Genomic DNA, 22,500 nt, shown 5'->3' with positions numbered 1-22,500 from the left:
GGTAGGGACAGTAGGGGTAGGGACAGTGGGATAGGGGAGGGATAGGGTCAGTGGGGTAGGGGGAGGGGTAGGGTCAGTGGGGTAGGGTCAGTGGGGTAGGGACAGTGGGGTAGGGTCAGTGAGGTAGGGACAGTGGGGTAGGGACAGTGGGGTAGGGACAGTGGGGTAGGGGAGGGATAGAGTCAGTGGGGCAGGGACAGTGGGGTAGGGACAGTGGGGTAGGGGTGGGGTAGGGACAGTGGGGTAGGGACAGTAGGGTAGGGACAGTAGGGTAGGGACAGTGGGGTGGGGACAGTGGGGTAGGGACAGTGGGGTAGGGTCAGTGAGGTAGGGACAGTGGGGTAGGGTCAGTGGGGTAGGGACAGTGAGGTAGGGACAGTGGGGTAGGGTCAGTGGGGGAGGGTCAGTGGGGTAGGGTCAGTGGGGTAGGGTCAGTGGGGTAGGGTCAGTGGGGTAGGGACAGTGGGGTAGGGGCAGTGGGGTAGGGGAGGGATAGAGTCAGTGGGGTAGGGACAATTGGGCAGGGCCATTGGGGTAGGGTCAGTGGGGTAGGGACAATGGGGCAGGGACAGTGGGGTAGGGACAGTGGGGTAGGGTCAGTGGGGTAGGGACATTGGGGTAGGGACATTGGGGTAGGGTGAGGGATAGAGTCAGTGGGGTAGGGACAATGGGGCAGGGACAGTGGGGTAGGGACAGTGGGGTAGGGACAGTGGGGTAGGGACAGTAGGGTAGGGACAGTGGGGTAGGGACAGTGGGGTAGGGTCAGTGAGGTAGGGACAGTGGGGTAGGGTCAGTGGGGTAGGGACAGTGAGGTAGGGACAGTGGGGTAGGGACAGTGGGGTAGGGACAGTAGGGTAGGGACAGTGGGGTAGGGACAGTGGGGTAGGGTCAGTGGGGTAGGGACAGTGAGGTAGGGACAGTGGGGTAGGGACAGTGAGGTAGGGACAGTGGGGTAGGGTCAGTGGGGTAGGGTCAGTGGGGTAGGGTCAGTGGGGTAGGGACAGTGGGGTAGGGTCAGTGGGGTAGGGTCAGTAGGGTAGGGACAGTGGGGTAGGGACAGTGGGGTAGGGGGAGGGATAGAGTCAGTGGGGTAGGGACAATGGGGCAGGGCAATTGGGGTAGGGTCAGTGGGGTAGGGACAGTGGGGTAGGGTCAGTGGGGTAGGGACAGTGGGGTAGGGGAGGGATAGAGTCAGTGGGGTAGGGACAGTGGGGTAGGGACAGTGGGGTAGGGACAGTGGGGTAGGGGGAGGGATAGAGTCAGTGGTGTAGGGACAGTGGGGTAGGGCCAGTGGGGCAGGGACAGTGGGGTAGGGACAGTGGGGTAGGGGAGGGATAGAGTCAGTGGGGCAGGGACAGTGGGGTAGGGACAGTGGGGTAGGGACAGTGTCAGTGGGGTAGGGACAGTGGGGTAGGGACAGTGAGGTAGGGTCAGTGGGGTAGGGACAGTGGGGTAGGGTCAGTGGGGTAGGGTCAGTGAGGTAGGGACAGTGGGGTAGGGACAGTGGGGTAGGGAAAGTAAGGCAGTGACAGGGGTAGGGTCAGTGGGGTAGGGTCAGTGGGATGGGGTCAGTGGGGTAGGGACAGTGGGGTAGGGACAGTGAGGTAGGGTCAGTGGGGTAGGGACAGTGGGGTAGGGACAGTGGGGTAGGGTCAGTGAGGTAGGGACAGTGGGGTAGGGACAGTGGGGTAGGGAAAGTAAGGCAGTGACAGGGGTAGGGTCAGTGGGGTAGGGTCAGTGGGATGGGGTCAGTGGGGTAGGGACAGTGGGGTAGGGACAATGGGGTAGGGACAGTGGGGTAGGGACAGTGGGGTAGGGACAGTGGGGTAGGGACAGTGGGGTAGGGGAGGGATAGAGTCAGTGGTGTAGGGACAGTGGGGTAGGGACAGTGGGGTAGGGACAGTGGGGTAGGGACAGTGAGGTAGGGACAGTGGGGTAGGGACAGTGGGGTAGAGACAGTGGGGTAGGGACAGTGTGGTAGGGACAGTGGGGTAGGGACAGTGGGGTAGGGACAGTGGGGTAGGGACAGTGGGGTAGGGACAGTGGGGTAGGGGCAGTGGGGTAGGGACAGTGGGGTAGGGACAGTGGGGTAGGGACAGTGAGGTAGGGACAGTGGGGTAGGGACAGTGAGGTAGGGGAGGGATAGGGTCAGTGGGGTAGGGACAGTGAGGTAGGGGGAGGGATAGTGGGGTAGGGTCAGTGGGATAGGGACAGTGAGGTAGGGACAGTGAGGTAGGGTCAGTGGGATAGGGTCAGTGGGGTAGGGACAGTGAGGTAGGGGTAGGGACAGTGAGGTAGGGGTAGGGACAGTGAGGTAGGGTCAGTGGGGTAGGGACAGTGAGGTAGGGACAGTGGGGTAGGGACAGTGGGGTAGGGACAGTGGGGTAGGGACAGTGAGGTAGGGGGGGGATAGAGTCAGTGGGGTAGGGACAGTGAGGTAGGAGGAGGGATAGAGTCAGTGGGGTAGGGACAGTGAGGTAGGGTCAGTGAGATAGGGACAGTGAGGTAGGGACAGTGAGGTAGGGGGAGGGATAGAGTCAGTGGGGTAGGGACAGTGAGGTAGGGACAGTGGGGTAGGGTCAGTGGGGTAGGGACAGTGAGGTAGGGGGAGGGATAGAGTCAGTTGGGTAGGGACAGTGGGGTAGGGACAGTGAGGTAGGGACAGTGGGGTAGGGACAGTGGGGTAGGGACAGTGGGGTAGGGACAGTGGGGTAGGGAAAGTAAGGCAGTGACAGGGGTAGGGGCAGTGGGGTAGGGACAGTGGGGTAGTGACAGTGGAGTAGGGACAGTGGAGTAGGGTGAGGTACATTTACTTTCTGATAGCTTGCAGGAGTTCAATGAAATCTCATTTGTACACGAATAATCAATGGTCATGAACAAGCTACTATGTTTCATGCCTGGTGTGACTTCACATTGACCAACTTGTGGATCCAGAACTGCATGCACTTCAGAGCTACAGTATGCCGTCCTAGAACTCAGACTCCCCTGTAGTTCTAGAACTCAGACTCCCCTGTAGTTCTAGAACTCTGACTCCCCTGTAGTTCTAGAACTCTGACTCCCCTGTAGTTATTGAACTCTGACTCCCCTGTAGTTCTTGAACTCTGACTCCCCTGTAGTTCTTGAACTCTGACTCCCCTGTAGTTCTAGAACTCTGACTCCCCTGTAGTTCTAGAACGCTGACTCCCCTGTAGTTCTAGAACGCTGACTCCCCTGTAGTTCTAGAACTCAGAATTACAGTTCCAGTTATAGTTCTAACTGTGACTGACATGTAGCTCCAGAACTCTGATGTGTTTAATGTAGCTGTGACTGACCTGTAGCTCCAGAACTCTATGTGTTTAATGTAGCTGTGACTGACCTGTAGCTCCAGAACTCTATATGTGTTTAATGTAGCTGTGACTGACCTGTAGCTCCAGAACTCTGATGTGTTTAATGTAGCTGTGACTGACCTGTAGCTCCAGGACTCTATGTGTTTAATGTAGCTGTGACTGACCTGTAGCTCCAGGACTCTTGGTGTGTTTAATGTAGCTGTTACTGACCTGTAGCTCCAGAACTCTGATGTGTTTAATGTAGCTGTGACTGACCTGTAGCTCCAGGACTCTTGGTGTGTTTAATGTAGCTGTGACTGACCTGTAGCTCCAGAACTCTGATGTGTTTAATGTAGCTGTGACTGACCTGTAGCTCCAGGACTCTTGGTGTGTTTAATGTAGCTGTGACTGACCTGTAGCTCCAGAACTCTTGATGTGTTTAATGTAGCTGTGACTGACCTGTAGCTCCAGAACTCTCAATGTGTTTCATGTAGCTGTGACTGACCTGTAGCTCCAGAACTCTCAATGTGTTTAATGTAGCTGTGACTGACCTGTAGCTCCAGAACTCTATATGTGTTTAATGTAGCTGTGACTGACCTGTAGCTCCAGAACTCTGATGTGTTTAATGTAGCTGTGACTGACCTGTAGCTCCAGAACTCTGATGTGTTTAATGTAGCTGTGACTGACCTGTAGCTCCAGAACTCTGATGTGTTTAATGTAGCTGTGACTGACCTGTAGCTCCAGAACTCTGATGTGTTTAATGTAGCTGTGACTGACCTGTAGCTCCAGGACTCTTGGTGTGTTTAATGTAGCTGTGACTGACCTGTAGCTCCAGAACTCTGATGTGTTTAATGTAGCTGTGACTGACCTGTAGCTCCAGGACTCTTGGTGTGTTTAATGTAGCTGTGACTGACCTGTAGCTCCAGAACTCTTGATGTGTTTAATGTAGCTGTGACTGACCTGTAGCTCCAGAACTCTCAATGTGTTTCATGTAGCTGTGACTGACCTGTAGCTCCAGAACTCTCAATGTGTTTAATGTAGCTGTGACTGACCTGTAGCTCCAGAACTCTATATGTGTTTAATGTAGCTGTGACTGACCTGTAGCTCCAGAACTCTGATGTGTTTAATGTAGCTGTGACTGACCTGTAGCTCCAGAACTCTGATGTGTTTAATGTAGCTGTGACTGACCTGTAGCTCCAGAACTCTCAATGTGTTTAATGTAGCTGTGACTGACCTGTAGCTCCAGAACTCTCAATGTGTTTAATGTAGCTGTGACTGACCTGTAGCTCCAGGACTCTTGGTGTGTTTCATGTAGCTGTGACTGACCTGTAGCTCCAGGACCTTGATTCGGTGCCTGTGACTACGGAGTTCCTCCTGTAGCTGGGAGATGGTCTCCTGGAGGTCCTGCAGCTGCTGTTTCCTCTCCTGGTTCTCCTGCAGCCAGTAGGACACTTCGTCAGTGCAGCGGAACATGTCTGGGCAGCGCTGGTGTTGGAGCTGAGGCAGCGTGGCTGTGACTCGACATTGACCGTTAGGCAACACCTCGTTGCTGTACTCCCCACACTGCATCAGACCGCTGCTGATACGATGGCTGTCTGGGTGTTCGTGTACGTCTGGATGGGAGTTTCGGTGTGAGTCTGGGTTTGTGTCCGGATGTTGATCATATGTGTCTGTCTGTGTTTCCGGAAGGAATTCTTTTGGAGGCACGTCTATACCGGAGTCTGATTGGGTGTCTCTGTGTCCACCTGTGTTGCTGTCATCAGCTCTGTCTTGGTGTGTATCTGTGTAGCCTCCAGTCACCAGGGCAACGTTCCATAGGGCCAGTAAGGCAGCAGTCAGCAGGAGAGGTGGTCTCATCCTGACCATCCAAACCAGGTCCAGAAAGACCCTCTCAGACCAGCTCCAGCATGGGGGCTACACCTAAACTTGGCTCTAAATTAGCCCAACTTAGACGAGGTCTTCACTCAGGCCAGGTCCAGTTGCAACCAGAGCCATCCAGGCTAGCTGTGGTCCCATGCAGTCCAGCTGTGCTTGGCTCTTATTCCCTCCAGACAGAGAGACCAGCAGGGAGACAGACGTCTTGGAGTGCAGTGGGACAGGAACTGCCTCCATTCACCGGACACCCTCCTCTCCTCATGACAGCATCCTCACTGGCATCACTGAGGACACACACACACACACACAGTTAAACACACATTCTGAATGAGGATACACACACACACACACACACACACACACACACACACACACACACACACACACACACACACACACACACACACACACTTTGACTGAGGACACACACATATACACACACACAGTTCCACACACACTTTGACTCACACACACATCCACACACACACTCCACACACACACACCACACCACACACACACACACACACACACACAGCAGAGAACAACAGACATTTATTTAAGTTGAGATGAACATCCTTCCCCTCTCTCCTGTCCACAGCCCATCCTCCCCCTCTCTCCTGTCCACAGCCCATCCTCCCCCCTCTCTCCTGTCCACAGCCCATCCTCCCCCTCTCTCCTGTCCACAGCCCATCCTCCCCCTCTCTCCTGTCCACAGCCCATCCTCCCCCCCTCTCCTGTCCACAGCCCATCCCCCCCTCTCCTGTCCACAGCCCATCCTCCCCCTCTCCTGTCCACAGCCCATCCTCCCCCTCTCTCCTGTCCACAGCCCATCCTCCCCCCTCTCTCCTGTCCACAGCCCATCCTCCCCCTCTCTCCTGTCCACAGCCCATCCTCCCCCCTCTCCTGTCCACAGCCCATCCTCCCCCTCTCTCCTGTCCACAGCCCATCCTCCCCCCTCTCTCCTGTCCACAGCCCATCCCCCCCCCCCCTCTCCTGTCCACAGCCCATCCTCCCCCCCTCTCTCCTGTCCACAGCCCATCCTCCCCCCTCTCTCCTGTCCACAGCCCATCCTCCCCCTCTCTCCTGTCCACAGCCCATCCTCCCCTCTCTCCTGTCCACAGCCCATCCTCCCCCTCTCTCCTGTCCACAGACCATCCTCCCCCCTCTCCTGTCCACAGCCCATCCTCCCCCTCTCTCCTGTCCACAGCCCATCCTCCCCCCTCTCCTGTCCACAGCCCATCCTCCCCCTCTCTCCTGTCCACAGCCCATCCTCCCCCTCTCTCCTGTCCACAACCCATCCTCCCCCTCTCTCCTGTCCACAGCCCATCCTCCCCCTCTCCTGTCCACAGCCCATCCTCCCCCTCTCTCCTGTCCACAGCCCATCCTCCCCCTCTCCTGTCCACAGCCCACCCCCCTCTCTCCTGTCCACAGCCCATCCCCCCTCTCCTGTCCACAGCCCACCCCCCCTCTCCTGTCCACAGCCCCCCCCCTCTCCTGTCCACAGCCCATCCTCCCCCTCTCTCCTGTCCACAGCCCATCCCTCCCCCTCTCTCCTGTCCACAGCCCATCCCCCCTCTCTCCTGTCCACAGTCCATCCTCCCCCTCTCTCCTGTCCACAGTCCATCCTCCCCCTCTCTCCTGTCCACAGCCCATCCTCCCCCTCTCTCCTGTCCACAGCCCATCCTCCCCCCACTCTCCTGTCCACAGCCCATCCTCCCCCTCTCTCCTGTCCACAGCCCATCCTCCCCCTCTCTCCTGTCCACAGCCCATCCTCCCCCTCTCTCCTGTCCACAGTCCATCCTCCCCCCTCTCCTGTCCACAGTCCATCCTCCCCTCTCTCCTGTCCACAGTCCATCCTCCCCCCTCTCTCCTGTCCACAGCCCATCCTCCCCCTCTCTCCTGTCCACAGTCCATCCTCCCCCTCTCTCCTGTCCACAGTCCACCCTCCCCCTCTCTCCTGTCCACAGCCCATCCTCTCCCCTCTCTCCTGTCCACAGCCCATCCTCCCCCCCTCTCTCCTGTCCACAGCCCATCCTCCCCCCCTCTCTCCTGTCCACAGCCCATCCTCCCCCTCTCTCCTGTCCACAGCCCATCCTCCCCCCTCTCTCCTGTCCACAGCCCATCCTCCCCCTCTCTCCTGTCCACAGCCCATCCTCCCCCCCTCTCTCCTGTCCACAGCCCATCCTCCCCCCCTCTCTCCTGTCCACAGCCCATCCTTCCCCCTCTCTCCTGTCCACAGTCCATCCTCCCCCTCTCTCTCCTGTCCACAGCCCATCCTCCCCCTCTCTCCTGTCCACAGTGTGCTTAGGGTCGTTGTAAGGTTGGAAGGTTAACCTTCGCCCCAGTCTGAGGTCCTGAGCAGGTTTTCATCAAGGATATCTCTATACTTTGCTCTGTTCATCTTTCCCTCGATCCGGACTAGTCTCCCAGTCCCTGCCGCTGAAAAACATCCCCACAGCATGATGCTGTCACCACCATGCTTCACAGTAGTGATGGTGTCAGGTTTCCTCCAGACATGACGCTTGGCATTCGGGCCAAAGAGATCAATCTTGGTTTCATCAGACCAGAGAATCTTGTATCTCATGGTCTGAGAGTCCTTTAGGTGCCTTTTGTCAAACTCCAAGCGGCCTGTCATGTGCCTTTAACTGAGGAGGCCTGATTGGTGGAGTGCTGCAGAGATGGTTGTCCTTCTGGAAGGTTCTCCCACCTCCACAGATGAACTCTAGAGCTCTGTCAGAGTGACCAGCTGGTGGCCAGCACTCGGAAGAGTCTTGGAGCGTCCAAACTTCTCGCATTTAAGAGTGATAGAGGCAAATGTGTTCTCGGGGCCTTCAATTTACAGAAATGTTTTGGTACCCTTCCCCAGATCTGTCCTTCAACACAAGCCTGTCTCTGAGCTCTACGGACAATTCCTTCGACCTCACGGCTTAGTTTTTTTTGCTCTGATATGCACTGTCAACTGTGGGACCTTATATAGACAGGTGTGCATTTCCAAATCATGTCCAATCAATTCAAATGTACCACAGGTGGACTCCAATCAAGTTGTAGAAACATCTCAAGGATGATCAATGGAAACAGGATGCACCTGAGCTCAATTTCGAGTCTCATAGAAAAGGGTCTGAATACTTATGTAAATAAGGTATCTGTTTTTTTTATTTTTTAGAAATGAGCAAAAATGACAAAAAACCTGTTTTCTCTTTGTCATTATGGGGTATGTGTGATGTCATTATGGGGTATTGTGATGTCATTATGGGGTATTGTGTGTAGATTGATGAGGGGGAAAAAAGGATTTATTCCACAAAATGTGGAAAAAGTAAAAGGGGTCTGAAAACTTTCCGAATGCCCTGTAGATGTGTGTCACCGGAAGCTTCCTCTGAGACGGGAATCCCATTATGGACTCACCACTAGGCAGATCAGCAGGTTACGACCCCACAGCCTATATACAACTACTTCCTGAACCTACCCTTTATTCAGCATTACTCTCCCTCTCTCTGTATTCTCCTTTCATCTCTCTTTCTCCTCTTTCCGTTTCCTCTCCCTTCCTGTCATTCCTTCTCTCCATCTCACTTCCTCTCCCTCTGTATCCCATCGGTGTTCCTTCAGATCATTAAACCTGCATCTCCATAATGCGGTCGGACCACCGCAGACCTAATCGCTCCTACGACCTCTCTAGACCATAATTGGTGGTTAAGATGAGATCCTGACTAAGGTTTAACCCTCTGCGTCCTGAAATGGCCTACACTACACTCGGCCACTCAATGTACAGTGTATATATATACACACACACACACACACCACACAGTGGGGCAAAAAAGTATTTAGTCAGCCACCAATTGTGCAAGTTCTCCCACTTAAAAATATGAGAGAGGCCTGTAATTTTCATCATAGGTACACTTCAACTATGACAGACAATAAGAAAAAAAAAATACAGAAAATCACATTATAGGATTTTTTATGAATTTATTTGCAAATTAGGGTGGAAAATATGTATTTGGTCAATAACAAAAGTTTATCTCAATACTTTGTTATATACCATTTGTTGGCAATGACAGAGGTCAAACGTTTTCTGTAAGTCTTCACACACCGTTGCTGGTATTTTGGCCCATTCCTCCATGTAGATCTCCTCTAGAGCAGTGATGTTTTGGGGCTGTTGCTGGGCAACACAGGCTTTCAACTCCCTCCAAAGATTTTCTATGGGGTTGAGATCTGGAGACTGGCTAGGCCACTCCAGGACCTTGAACTGCTTCTTACGAAGCCACTCCTTCGTTGCCCGGGCGGTGTGTTTGGGATCATTGTCATGCTGAAAGACCCAGCCACGTTTCATCTTCAATGCCTGTCAAGTTGTCTAGGTGTTATAATTATTTCAGCTCTGCCCAAACTTGAAAACGGCTTGCTCAACACGTGAAGGGACTCCACTCCTTTTTAGTGTTTTATGCCATTTGTTGAACATGTTGAAACAGTTGAATTGTTGAGTAGTTGAATGACAGAGGAATGAGGAATAAGGAATAGGGAATAGGGAATAGGTTGATAATCTTAGACAGAGAATAAAAATGCATTATTTTACACAATAAACAATGCATTACACAGCAACAAAGCATAGCTTTGAATAAAGTAAACGTTTAAACAATTTAATCTAGAACTTCAAGCAATCACTTATGCAGTCAGAAAATATCCACAAAAAATAAGTCACCACTCCTACCAGAGTTAAACAGGTAAATTGTGCTAAGCACTGGATGCAACATAATAAATCATTACAAACATTACATACCAGTTGCGTCTTTAGGGTTAAACAATGAGCTGTTTGTTTGTTGAGGACTCAAGCAAAGCTAAGCCCAAACATTTTATACCCATTCTTATCTGCCAAGTGTGCATGTAAAAGTAGTCCCTCCAGAAATCCTGGCTCAATTTTTTTAGTTCCACCTGTGTTTTGGGGTTTATCTGCTCTCTTGAGGCCTGGAGTTCTTTAAAGGAAGAGCTGCCATTGTGCTCATGTTTTGAGTGTTCTGTGATTTGACGCAACAGTTTAGTTTTTACCAAAAGGTTATATTTTGGTTTCATCTGACATTCTCCCAATCTTCTTCTGGATCATCCAAATGCTCTCTAGCAAACTTCAGACGGGCCTGGACATGTACTGGCTTAAGCAGGGGGACACGTCTGGCACTGCAGGATTTGAGTCCCTGGCGGCGTAGTGTGTTACTGATGGTAGGCTTTGTTACTTTGGTCCCAGCTCTCTGCAGGTCATTCACTCGGTCCCCCCGTGTGGTTCTAGGATTTTTGCTCACCGTTCTTGTGATCATTTTGACCCCACGGGGTGAGATGTGGAGCCCCAGATCGATGGAGATTATCAGTGGTCTTGTATGTCTTCCATTTCCTAATAATTGCTCCCACAGTTGATTTCTTCAAACCAAGCTGCTGTCTGTGAGAGCCAGAAATCTTGCTTGTTTGTAGGTGACCAAATACTTATTTTCCACCATAATTTGCAAATAAATTCATAAAATATCCTACAATGTGATTTTCTGGATTTTCTTTCTCATTTTGTCTGTCATAGTTGAAGTGTACCTATGGTGAAAATTACAGGCCTCTCTCATATTTTTAAGTTGGAGAACTTGCACAATTGGTGCCTGACTAAATACTTTTTTGCCCCAGAGATAGGTTGTCATTAAGATGCACTGTATATACAGAAGTATGTGGACACCCCTTCCAATTAGTGGATTCAGATATTTCAGCCACACCCGTTGCTGACAGATGTATAAAATCGAGCACCCAGCCATGCAATCTCCATAGGAAAACACTGGCAGAAGAATGGCCCTTACTGAAGAGCTCAGTGACTTTCAACGTGGCATCGTAAAGGGATGCCACCTTTCCAACAAGTCAGTTTGTCATATTTCTGCCCTGCTAGAACTGCCCCGGTCAAGTGCTGTTATTGTGAAGTGGAAATGTCTAGGAGCAACAACAGCTCAGCCGTAAAGTGGTAGGCCACACAAGCTCACAAAACAGAACCGCAGAGTGCTGAAGCGCGTAGCGCGTAAAAATTATCGGTCCTAGGTTGCAACACTCACTACCGAGTTGCCAGCTGCCTCTGGAAGTAACTTCAGCACAATAAATGTTAGTCGGGAGCTTCATGAAATGGGTTTCCGTGACCGAGCAGCCGCACACAAGTCTAAGATCACCATGCGCCATGCCTAGTGTCGGCTGGAGTGGGGTAAAGCTCGCCATTGGACTCTGGAGCAGTTGAGTTGCGTTCTCTGGAGTGATGAATCACTCTTCACCATTTCGCAGTCAGACGGACGAATTTGGTTTGGCGGATGCCAGGACAACGCTACCTGCCCCAATGAATAGTACCAACTGTAAAGTTTGGAGGAGGAATAATGGAATGGGGCTGTTTTTCATGGTACGGGCCCCTTAGTTCCAGTAAAGGAACACACTACGGCATAAGACATTCTAGACAATTCTGTACTTCCAACTTTGGGGAAGGCCCTTTCCTCTTTCAGCATGACAATACCCCCGTGCACAAAGCGAGGTCCATACAGATATGGTTTGTTGAAATCGGTGTGGGAGAACTTGACTGGCCTGCACAGAGCCCTGACCTCAACCCCATCGAACAACTTTGGGACGAATTGGAACCCCGACTGTGAGCCAGACCCAATCGCCCAACATCAGTGCCCGACCTCACTAATGATCTTGTGGTTGAATGGAAGCAAGTCCCCACAGCAAAGTTCCAAAATCTAGTGGAATTCTTCCTTCTTCTTCTTCTTCTTCTTCTTCTTCTTCTTCTTCTTCTTCTTCTTCTTCTTCTTCTTCTTCTTCTTCTTCTTTTTCCCAGTAGAATGGAGGATGTTATAGCAGCAAAGGGGGGGGGGGGACCAACTCCATATTAATGCCCATGATTTTGGCATGAGATGTTCGACGAGCAGTGTCCTCATACTTTTGGTCATGTGGTGTAAATTGTCTGTGACTTAACACACAAGTATTCAAAAGTGGTGAAGTGAAATGAAAAAAATTACTTGTTTCAAAAAATAAAAATAAAATTAAAACGGAACTGTGGTTTTTGTAAATGTATTCACCCCCTTTGCTATGAAACCCCTAAATAAGATCCGGTGCACCCAATTACCTTCAGAAGTCACATAATTAGTTAGATTGCACACAGCTGGACTTTATTTAAGTGTGATCTCAGTATATATACACCTGTTCTGAAAAAGAACCCAGAGTCTGCAACCCCACTAAGCAAGGGGCACCACCATGCAAGCTGCACTATGAAGCCCAAGGAGCTCTCCAAACAGGTCAGGGACAAAGTTGTGGAGAAGTACAGATCAAGGTTGGGTTATAAAAAAATATCCAAAACTTTGAACATCCCACAGAGCTCCATTAAATCCATTATTCAAAAATTGAAAGAATATGGCACCACAACAAACCTACCAAGAGAGGGCCGCCCACCAAAACTCACGGAGCAGGCAAGGAGGGCATTAATCAGAGAGGCAACAAAGAGACCAAAGATAACCCTGAAGGAGCTGCAAAGCTCCACAGTGGAGATTGGAGTATTTGTCTATAGGACCAGTTTAAGCCGTACACCCCACAGAGTTGGGCTTTATGGAAGAGTGGCCAGAAAAAAAAGCCATTGCTTAAAGAAAAAACAAGCAAACACATTTGGTTTTTGCCAAAAGGCATGTGGGAGACTCCCCAAACATATGGAAGACGGTACTCTGGTCAGATGAGACTAAAATGTAGCTTTTTGGCCATCAAGGAAAATACTATGTATGGCGCAAACCCAACATCTCTCATCACCCCAAGAACACCTTCCTCACAGTGAAGCATGGTGGTGGCAGCATCATGTTGTGAGGATGTTTTTCATCAGCAGGGACTAGGCAACTGGTCAGAATTGAAGGAATGATGGATGGTGCCAAATACAAGGACAATGACCCTAAGCATACCAGCAGGACAATGACCCTAAGCATACTGCTAAAGGAACACTTGAGTGGTTTAAGGGGAAACATTTAAATGTCTTGGAATGGCCTCGTCAAAATCCAGACCTCAATCCAATTGAGAATCTGTGGTATGACTGCGGAAAACAATCCAACTGGAAGGAGCTGGAGCAGTTTTGCCTTGAAGAACGGGCAGAAATCCCAGTGGCTGGATATGCCAAGATTATAGAGACATACCTCAAGTGACTTGCATATGTAATTGCTGCAAAAGGTGTCACTACAAAGTATTGACTTTGTGGGGGTGAATAGTTATTCACGCTCAAGTTGTCTTATTTCTTGTTTGTTTCACAATAAAACATATTTTGCATCTTCAAAGTGGTAGGCATGTTGTGTAAATCAAATGATACAATCTCCCCAAAAATCTATTTTAATTCCAGGTTGTAAAGGCAACAAAATAGGAAAAATGCCAAGAGGGGATGAATAGTTTCGCAAGACACTGTATATCTTCCTCTCTCCCTCTCTATCTCTCTCTCACTCTCCCTCTCTCTATCTCTATCTCACTCTCTCCCTCTCTCTATCTCTCTCTCACTCTCTCTCTCTATCTCTCTCTCTCTATCTCTCTCTCACTCTCCCCCTCTCTATCTCTCTCTCACTCTCCCTCTCTCTATCTCTATCTCACTCTCTCCCTCTCTCTATCTCTCTCTCACTCTCTCTCTCTCTCTCTCTCCCTCTTTCTCTCTCTCTCTCCCTCTCCCTCTCTCTATCTCTCTCTCACTCTCCCCCTCTCTATCTCACTCTCTCCCTCTCTCTATCTCTCTCTCACTCTCCCTCTCTCTATCTCTCTCTCACTCTCTCTATCTCACTCTCCCTCTCTCTATCTCTATCTCACTCTCCCTCTCTCTATCTCTCTCTCACTCTCCATCTCTCTCTCACTATCTCTCTCTCACTCTCCCTCTCTCACGCTCTCTGGATATGGCCTGCTAGATTCATTTAGATTATAGAACTTGTTTAACTAGTGTCCTGCGTCCATAAACACTCTAATCATTCTTAACACTGACAGCTGCTTCACGTGTCTCTGAGTGATTTACAGTATCTACAGTTCAGGTGTGGATTAGTTAGCATACCTGAGTCAGCACCATCATCGGACCTGACCAGCTTAGAATAGAGACAAGTGCTGGCTATCAGTATCCATAGAACGAACCGTTGTGTTGTGGGTGTGGCCATGCTCAGTCGTGTGTGTTTGTTACACAACACTCACACAGCAACCAGCAGTTAACAGCGATTATCATAAAGATACCTTTTTTGTTGGTTGCCATTAGTCTTAAAGCCTCTCTCGCCATCTCTCTCCCTCTATGATCACTCACACACACACACACTCTCTCTCTCTCTCTCTCTCTCTCTCTCTCTCTCTCTCTCTCTCTCTCTCTCTCTCTCTCTCTCTCTCTCTCTCTCTCTCTCTCGTTAGATAGATTTAAAAAATCCTTCCTACCTTTCTGTGAACGGTGACAACTCCTTATTGGAAAAGCAGCAGGCTGAGTGAGTGTTGGAAATGTGTTTTTTTGTTGTTGTGTTTGAGTCTCTCTGTGTGTGTGAGGTGTGTGTGCTTCTCTGTCTCTGTGTGTGTGAGGTGTGTGTGTGTGCGCTTCTCTCTCTGTCTTCTAGAGGAAAGCGACAGTGTGTCAGAGTCCTGAGCAGACATCTTATCCCCCACAATCCTCTGTAATAGGATTCAACACAGAGACATGAGACTACACAGCGTCACAGCTACCTTACTGTAATGTACTGTACACACACTCAATCACACGCAACCTCACACACACACACACACACACACACACACACACACACACACACACACACACACACACACACACACACACACACACACACACACACACACACACACACACACACACACACACACACACACACACACATATCTTTCCTTATGCGTACAGGCCGGTTCTAAGTCAAAGCAGGGTGTTTCAGGTGGCCTCTGAATGTTATGCTCTGTTCTTGAACATTCACCTAAATGAACACTGAGCAACAGCATCACCTGCTGATACATACAACGTGGAACGATAGAGTTAGGACATCACACTACTATGCAACTACTGGGGAATTACCAAGAAGGTCACCACACAAGTCTGTGGGTAGTTGAATCAGGTTTGTTAGTGTCGGGCTAGAACTAAAGTCATCCTGAATCAGGTGTGTTAGTGCCGGGCTAGAACTAAAGTCATCCTGAATCAGGTGTGTTAGTGCCGGGCTAGAACTAAAGTCATCCTGAATCAGGTGTGTTAGTGCCGGGCTAGAACTAAAGTCATCCTGAATCAGGTTTGTTAGTGCCGGGCTAGAACTAAAGTCATCCTGAATCAGGTGTGTTAGTGCCGGGCTAGAACTAAAGTCATCCTGAATCAGGTTTGTTAGTGCCGGGCTAGAACTAAAGTCATCCTGAATCAGGTGTGTTAGTGCCGGGCTAGAACTAAAGTCATCCTGAATCAAATTTGTTAGTGCCGGGCTAGAACTAAAGTCATCCTGAATCAGGTGTGTTAGTGTCGGGCTAGAACTAAAGTCATCCCGAATCAGGTGTGTTAGTGTTGGGCTAGAACTAAAGTCATCCTGAATCAGGTGTGTTAGTGCCCGGCTAGAACTAAAGTCATCCTGAATCAGGTGTGTTAGTGTCGGGCTAGAACTAAAGTCATCCTGAATCAGGTGTGTTAGTGCCGGGCTAGAACTAAAGTCATCCTGAATTAGGTTTGTTAGTGCCGGGCTAGAACTAAAGTCATCCTGAATCAGGTGTGTTAGTGCCGGGCTAGAACTAAAGTCATCCTGAATCAGGTTTGTTAGTGCCGAGCTAGAACTAAAGTCATCTTGAATCAGGTGTGTTAGTGTCGGGCTAGAACTAAAGTCATCCTGAATCCAACTGGTAACCCAAAAATAAAAATATGGTTGTAAATGCATTTACCGGGACTCCTATTGTCCATGCCCGTTATGGGAGTACCCTACTACGGCCCTCTATCTATGGGGGCGTCCTGAGTGCTTTATGGACTGTTTAAAATATTCTGATGGATACGCATTGTTGTGCAACTGGTGATTGAAACTAGGCACCTGGTAACCGAAAAATAAAAATATGGTTGTAAATGCATTTACCGGTCATTCTGATATTAATGCCCGCTATGGGAACACAGGATGGCCGGGCAGTGATAGTTGTTCCTTTCCATCACTCGTTGTGTTGATTTCATCATGTCCGTTTGGTGATGTTTTTTTCACGTGCATTTGCAATATGGTTCAATGGGCATTTACCATATGAAATTTGACATGCTCAAAAATCCTGCAGAAATGCAAAATTGACTGGCCTGATGAACACAGGATGGCCTGGAAGTGATAGTTGCTCCCTTCCAACGCTCGTTGTGTTGACTTCATCATGTCCATTTTGTGATGTTTTTTCACTATAGAATCATATTGCAAGTGCATGTGCATTTGCAATATGGTTCAATGGGCATTGGATGTCATAAGGTGTATGCACCAATTTGTAAGTCGCTCTGGATAAGAGCGTCTGCTAAATGACTTAAATGTAATGTAAATGATTTACCATATGAAATTTGACATGCTCAAAAATGCAAAATTGACTGGCCTGATGAACACAGGATGGCCGAGCAGTGATAGTTGTTCCTTTCCATCACTCGTTGTGTTGATTTCATCATGTCCATTTGGTGATGTTTTTTCACGATATAATCATATTGCAAGTGCACGTGCATTTGCAATATGGTTCAATGGGCATTTACCATATGAAATTTGACATGTTCAAAAATGCAAAATTGACTGGCCTGATGAACACAGGGTGGCCTGGCAGTGATAGTTGTACCTTTCCATCACTCGTTGTGTTGATTTCATAATGTCCATTTGTTTATGTTTTCTCACTTTTGCAAAGTCACTGTGCATTTGCAATATGGTTCAATAGGCAGGTATCATCATTAATTTGTCATGCTATAAAAATCCTGCAGGAATGTGCAATTGACTGGCCCGATGAACTCGGGATGGTTGGGCAGTGATTCTGGTTCATCTCAATGGCTCGTTAGGGTTGATTTCAGAATGTCACTTTTGGTGATGGTACCTCACTGTTTAAACATATTGCAAATGGACAAGAGTCACCAGCAAGTCACCGTCCATCAGTCAATTAGATATCATTCTGACACCAAACTGATACAAACTGACACTAAACCCACTTTTTCCAACTCGTTTAATAGCCAACTATCACATACTTCAGAGCTGGCCCAAAATTCACAACGCCTTCGGTTCAAACCATAAAAAAAAAACATAAAACACGTAGTTAAGTTCTAGCTGCGGGTCCATTTCTTATGTTACGTGTAGGCCTAGCTGAGGCGACCCCGAATCCCAAGTTTCGGCTCGATCGGTCATTTGGTGTCCGAGCAAAACCCTAATTGGTGCTGAAAATCCACTTTTTTCCATGACTTGCTACGGGGTCCTTGAATGAGCTATCGGACAGAAACGTTGGGGTTTGTCTATATGGGCCGAGACGGTCGCCATTTTCGTGACGCAAAAATGAATTAAAGTCAATGCAAGTGTACAAAGCTGTTTCTCGATGAATTGAAGTCATTGCAAATGTACGAAGCTGTTTCTCGGTCCGAGAAGCGTCTAGACCCACGTAACTCACTACGCACTATCGACCTGAGGTCTAGAACAGGATTCTAAAGTTTCGGAACTCTAGGTCTGACGGTTCTTTTTTAGCTCGAACAAAGCTAACTATTGCAAACACTGTCAGTCTCTATGCACCCCAATACATCCCTCCTTACAAGTTGTGTGTCTGTGTGATTTAGTTTTCATTTGAAATTTTATGAGAAAAATGACTGATTTACAGTTCATGGGGGTTGCCTAATCACATATATGAAGTTTTGGAAAGATCTGACTTTTTTAACCCCTCGAAACAGCCCAAGAGACACCAATTATTGCACTTCCGGTTGGCACAGGAAGCTATAAGTCAACACATATCCTCACTGGGGTATGCTTTGACAGAATCCTGAGTTTTACGTCTTTACGTTAAGAATTGACTGATTTACACAGGGTTGAATGCACTATGTCTATCAAACTGCAGGCAGGGTATGGATATACACTTTTAGGGTGATTTTAACCACTTCCGGTTGGTCCAGGAAGCTTAGAATCAACACAGGTAGACCTCATACTGGCCTGATGGACTGTTACCAAAGACAGGTTCATACGGCATTCATAACCCATAATGCATTCAGGTTGAATTTAGGGGTGCAGGCAATGTATTCCTATGGGGAGAGAAGTCAATGCAAACTCTTTGAAGTAAACACCTTCTTTGAACTATTAAGGGTTAATGCCACACGGTCAAGGTTAGGCTTGCACGGATCGGGAGGACCTTAGGAATGTACCTGAGGTCGAATTGTGCTTCTCACCCTAACGGTTCTCTCTCTGTCACCCAAAAGCAAATGACGTTGTGGGGCAGGCTTAATTTTGGGCCTACTTTTCTAATGGTCGCTGCACTGAGACCGAGCGAGATACGGTCAAGCGGGATATCTCGTTGAACTCTGCACGGCCTAGAGATTATGTTTATGCCATTGCCTGCTCTCTGTGTCTTTGAGCACCGCACTTTATCACTCCATCCTTGCTGTGTGTGTGTGAGAGAGCTTTTCTTTGACATCTGCTGGGAGAAATGCACCTAGATCTTATGCACAGATTCTGTCAGACCTGGGCCCTGACAGTAAATCTCAGTAAGACCAAAATAATGGTGTTTCAAAAAAGGTCGAGTCACCAGGACCACAAATACAAATTCCATCTCGACACTGTTGCCCTAGAGCACACAAAAAACTATACATACCTTGGCCTAAACATCAGCGCCACAGGTAACTTCCACAAAGGTGTGAACGATCTGAGAGACAAGGCAAGAAGGGCATTCTATGCCATCAAAAGAAACATAAATTTCAACATACCAATTAGGATTTGGCTAAAAATACTTGAATCAGTCATAGAGCCCATTGCCCTTTATGGTTGTGAGGTCTGGGGTCCGCTCACCAACCAAGACTTCACAAAATGGGACAAACACCAAATTGAGACTCTGCACGCAGAATTCTGCAAAAATATCCTCCGTGTACAACGTAAAACACCAAATAATGCATGCAGAGCAGAATTAGGCCGATACCCACTAATTATCAAAATCCAGAAAAGAGCCATTAAATTCTACAACCACCTAAAAGGAAGCGATTCACAAACCTTCCATAACAAAGCCATCACAAACAGAGAGATGAACCTGGAGAAGAGTCCCCTAAGCAAACTGGTCCTGGGGCTCTGTTCACAAACACAAACACACCCTACAGAGCCCCAGGACAACAGCACAATTAGACCCAACCAAATCATGAGAAAACAAAAAGATAATTACTTAACACATTGGAAAGAATTAACAAAAAAACAGAGCAAACTAGAATGCTATTTGGCCCTACACAGAGAGTACACAGCGGCAGAATACCTGACCACTGTGACTGACCCAAAATTAAGGAAAGCTTTGACTATGTACAGACTCAGTGAGCATAGCCTTGCTATTGAGAAAGGCCGCCGTAGGCAGACATGGCTCTCAAGAGAAGACAGGCTATGTGCTCACTGCCCACAAAATGAGGTGGAAACTGAGCTGCACTTCCTAACCTCCTGCCCAATGTATGACCATATTAGAGAGACATATTTCCCCAGATCACACAGATCCACAAAGAATTCGAAAACATATCCAATTTTGAAAAACTCCCATACCTACTGGGTGAAATTCCACAGTGTGCCATCACAGCAGCAAGATTTGTGACCTGTTGCCACGAGAAAAGGGCAACCAGTGAAGAACAAACACCATTGTAAATACAACCCATATTTATGCTTATTTATTTTATCTTGTGTCCTTTAATTATTTGTACATTGTGTATATATGTGTATATATATATATATATATATATATATATATATATATATATATATATATATATATATATATGTATATATATGTATATATATGTATATATGTGTGTGTGTATGTATGTGTGTATATATATGTATATATATATATATATATATATATAATATGACATTTGTAATGTCTTTACTGTTTTGAAACTGTTGTATGTGTAATGTTTACTGTTAATTTTTGTTGTTTTTCACTTTATATATTCACTTTGTATGTTGTCTACCTCACTTGCTTTGGCAATGTTAACACATGTTTCCCATGCCAATAAAGCCCTTGAATTGAAATTGAATTGAATTGAAATGACTAATTTACAGTTTAGGAGGGTTACCTAGTCACACATATGAAGTTTTGGAGAGATGTGACTTTTCTAACCCTTCAAAACGTACAGTGTGACCCAATTAAAGGCACTTCCGGTTGGCACAGGAAGCTATAAGTAAACACATGTCTTGATTGCCATAGAAACTTACAGAATCCTGAGTTTTAAGTCTTTAAGTTAACAATTGACTGATCTACAATCTACACAGGGTTGAATGTAGTCATTTTCACCTTTGAAGGTTATGTACATCAAAACACATTTTGGGTCAATTTAACCACTTCCGGTTGCTCCAGGAAGCTTAGAATCGACACAGGTAGACCTCATAGTGGTCTGATGGACTGTCATAGAAGACAGGTTCATAAGGCATTCATAACCCACATAGGCTTCAGGTTGAATTTAGAGGTGCAGGCAATGTATTCCTATGGGGAGAGAAGTCAATGCAAACTGTTTGATGTAAACACCTTCTTTTAACTGGTAAGGGTTAATGCCACATGGTCAAGGTTAGGCTTGCACGGATCGGGAGGACCTTAGGAATGTACCTGAGGTCGAATTGTGCTTCTCACCCTAACGGTTCTCTCACTGTCACCCAAAAGCAAATGACATTGAGGGCCAGCCTTTATTTTGGGCCTACTTTGCTAATGGTCGCTGTGCTTAGACCGAGCGAGCTACGGTCAAGCGGGGCATCTTGTTGAACTCGGCACGGCCTAGAGAATATGGAAATGCCATTGTAGGCTTTGTGTGTCTTTAAGCACCGCACTTTGTCACTCCATCCTTGCTGTGTGTGTGTTTCTGTGTGTGTGTGTGAGAGAGAGCTTTTCTTTAACATCTGTTGGGAGAAATGACTGACTTACAGTTTATGGGGGTTGCCTAATCACACATATGAAGTTTTGAAATGATCTGACCTTTTTAACCCTTGGAAACTGCCACTGTGACACCATTTAAGGCACTTCTGGTTGGCACAGGAAGCTATAAATAAACTCATATCATGACTGGGGTATGCCCTTACAGAATCCTGAGTTTTCAGTCTTTACGTTAAGAACTGAGTTATTTACGGAGGGTTTAGTGAGTGTGTGTTATTTCAGAAAATCATAGAAAATCACAGAAATCTCGCAGAGCTCCGCAGCACACTTTAAAAAGATTCGTAAGAACACCCCACAACTGGATCTGTAACCGTTGAAAAAAAAAACACCTATCCGTGAACATCACCAATCTGTCGTTGTTTTTTTTTATTGACACCGGAGGCTCCTTGACTTCTACGTGAAGTGGAAAAATAATTTCTCTATTTTCATTTTGGACCTTTAATCCCAGATAAATGGCCATAACGCAAAAACCGTTGAGGCCTAGATGCCATCTTGTTCGGGGCCAACTGCCCATTATGCCAAACCTACGCTCACCGAGTTTCGGCTTCGAAATATTTTCAGTTTTCGAGATAAGGCCCCGTGATGTTTTGTCCAATAGCAATATGATTGTGGGAATTTCCGGGATAGCGGAAAAATGACCAAAATCGTATTATTTTTGTAAAACGAAAACCGAATGTCCGACAAAGTTCATTTGACGACTTCCTGGTAGGTCCGGCGCTGCCGTTCGGCCCGACGCCGTCCGCGAATTTTACAAACGATTTCGGACGTCTAGTAAGGGACCGTACATTTGCAATATGGACTTTCTCACTAACCATACAGCAACTGCCGAAATCTTCCCTTAAGGTATGTTAGTGCCGGGCTAGAACTAAAGTCATCCTGAGTCAGGTGTGTTAGTGCCGGGCTAGAACTAAAGTCACCCTGAATCAGGTGTGTTAGTGCCGGGCTAGAACTAAAGTCACCCTGAATCAGGTGTGTTAGTGCCGGGCTAGAACTAAAGTCATCCTGAATCAGGTGTGTTAGTGCCGGGCTAGAACTAAAGTCACCCTGAATCAGGTGTGTTAGTGGTGGTCTTTACCATGTCCAACCTGGTCCATAACTATCAGGTCTTTACCATGTCCAAACTGGTCCATAACTATCAGGTCTTTACCATGTCCAAACTGGTCCATAACTATCAGGTCTTTACCATGTCCAACCTGGTCCATAACTATCTGGTCTTTACCATGTCCAACCTGGTCCATAAGTA

General features: G+C 47.7%; 1 protein-coding gene across 1 annotated transcript in view; it reads right to left on the bottom strand.

Moving 5' to 3' along the window:
* LOC118377054 (angiopoietin-related protein 7) overlaps positions 1–14,735 on the bottom strand; it is a 39,789-nt gene extending 25,054 nt beyond the window's left edge. The window contains exons 1-2 of the mRNA XM_052496232.1: positions 14,589–14,735; positions 4,632–5,464 (exon numbers count right to left, since the gene is read on the bottom strand). Of these exons, the coding sequence (XP_052352192.1) occupies positions 4,632–5,171 (540 nt within the window). The 5' untranslated portion in view covers positions 5,172–5,464; positions 14,589–14,735. The remainder of the gene's footprint in view (positions 1–4,631; positions 5,465–14,588) is intronic.
* Between the last annotated feature and the right edge of the window lie 7,765 nt (positions 14,736–22,500).

Source organism: Oncorhynchus keta, chromosome 35 (genome assembly GCF_023373465.1).
Source record: "Oncorhynchus keta strain PuntledgeMale-10-30-2019 chromosome 35, Oket_V2, whole genome shotgun sequence".
Lineage (NCBI taxonomy): Eukaryota > Metazoa > Chordata > Actinopteri > Salmoniformes > Salmonidae > Oncorhynchus > Oncorhynchus keta.
This window is presented reverse-complemented; position numbering and strand designations above follow the sequence as displayed.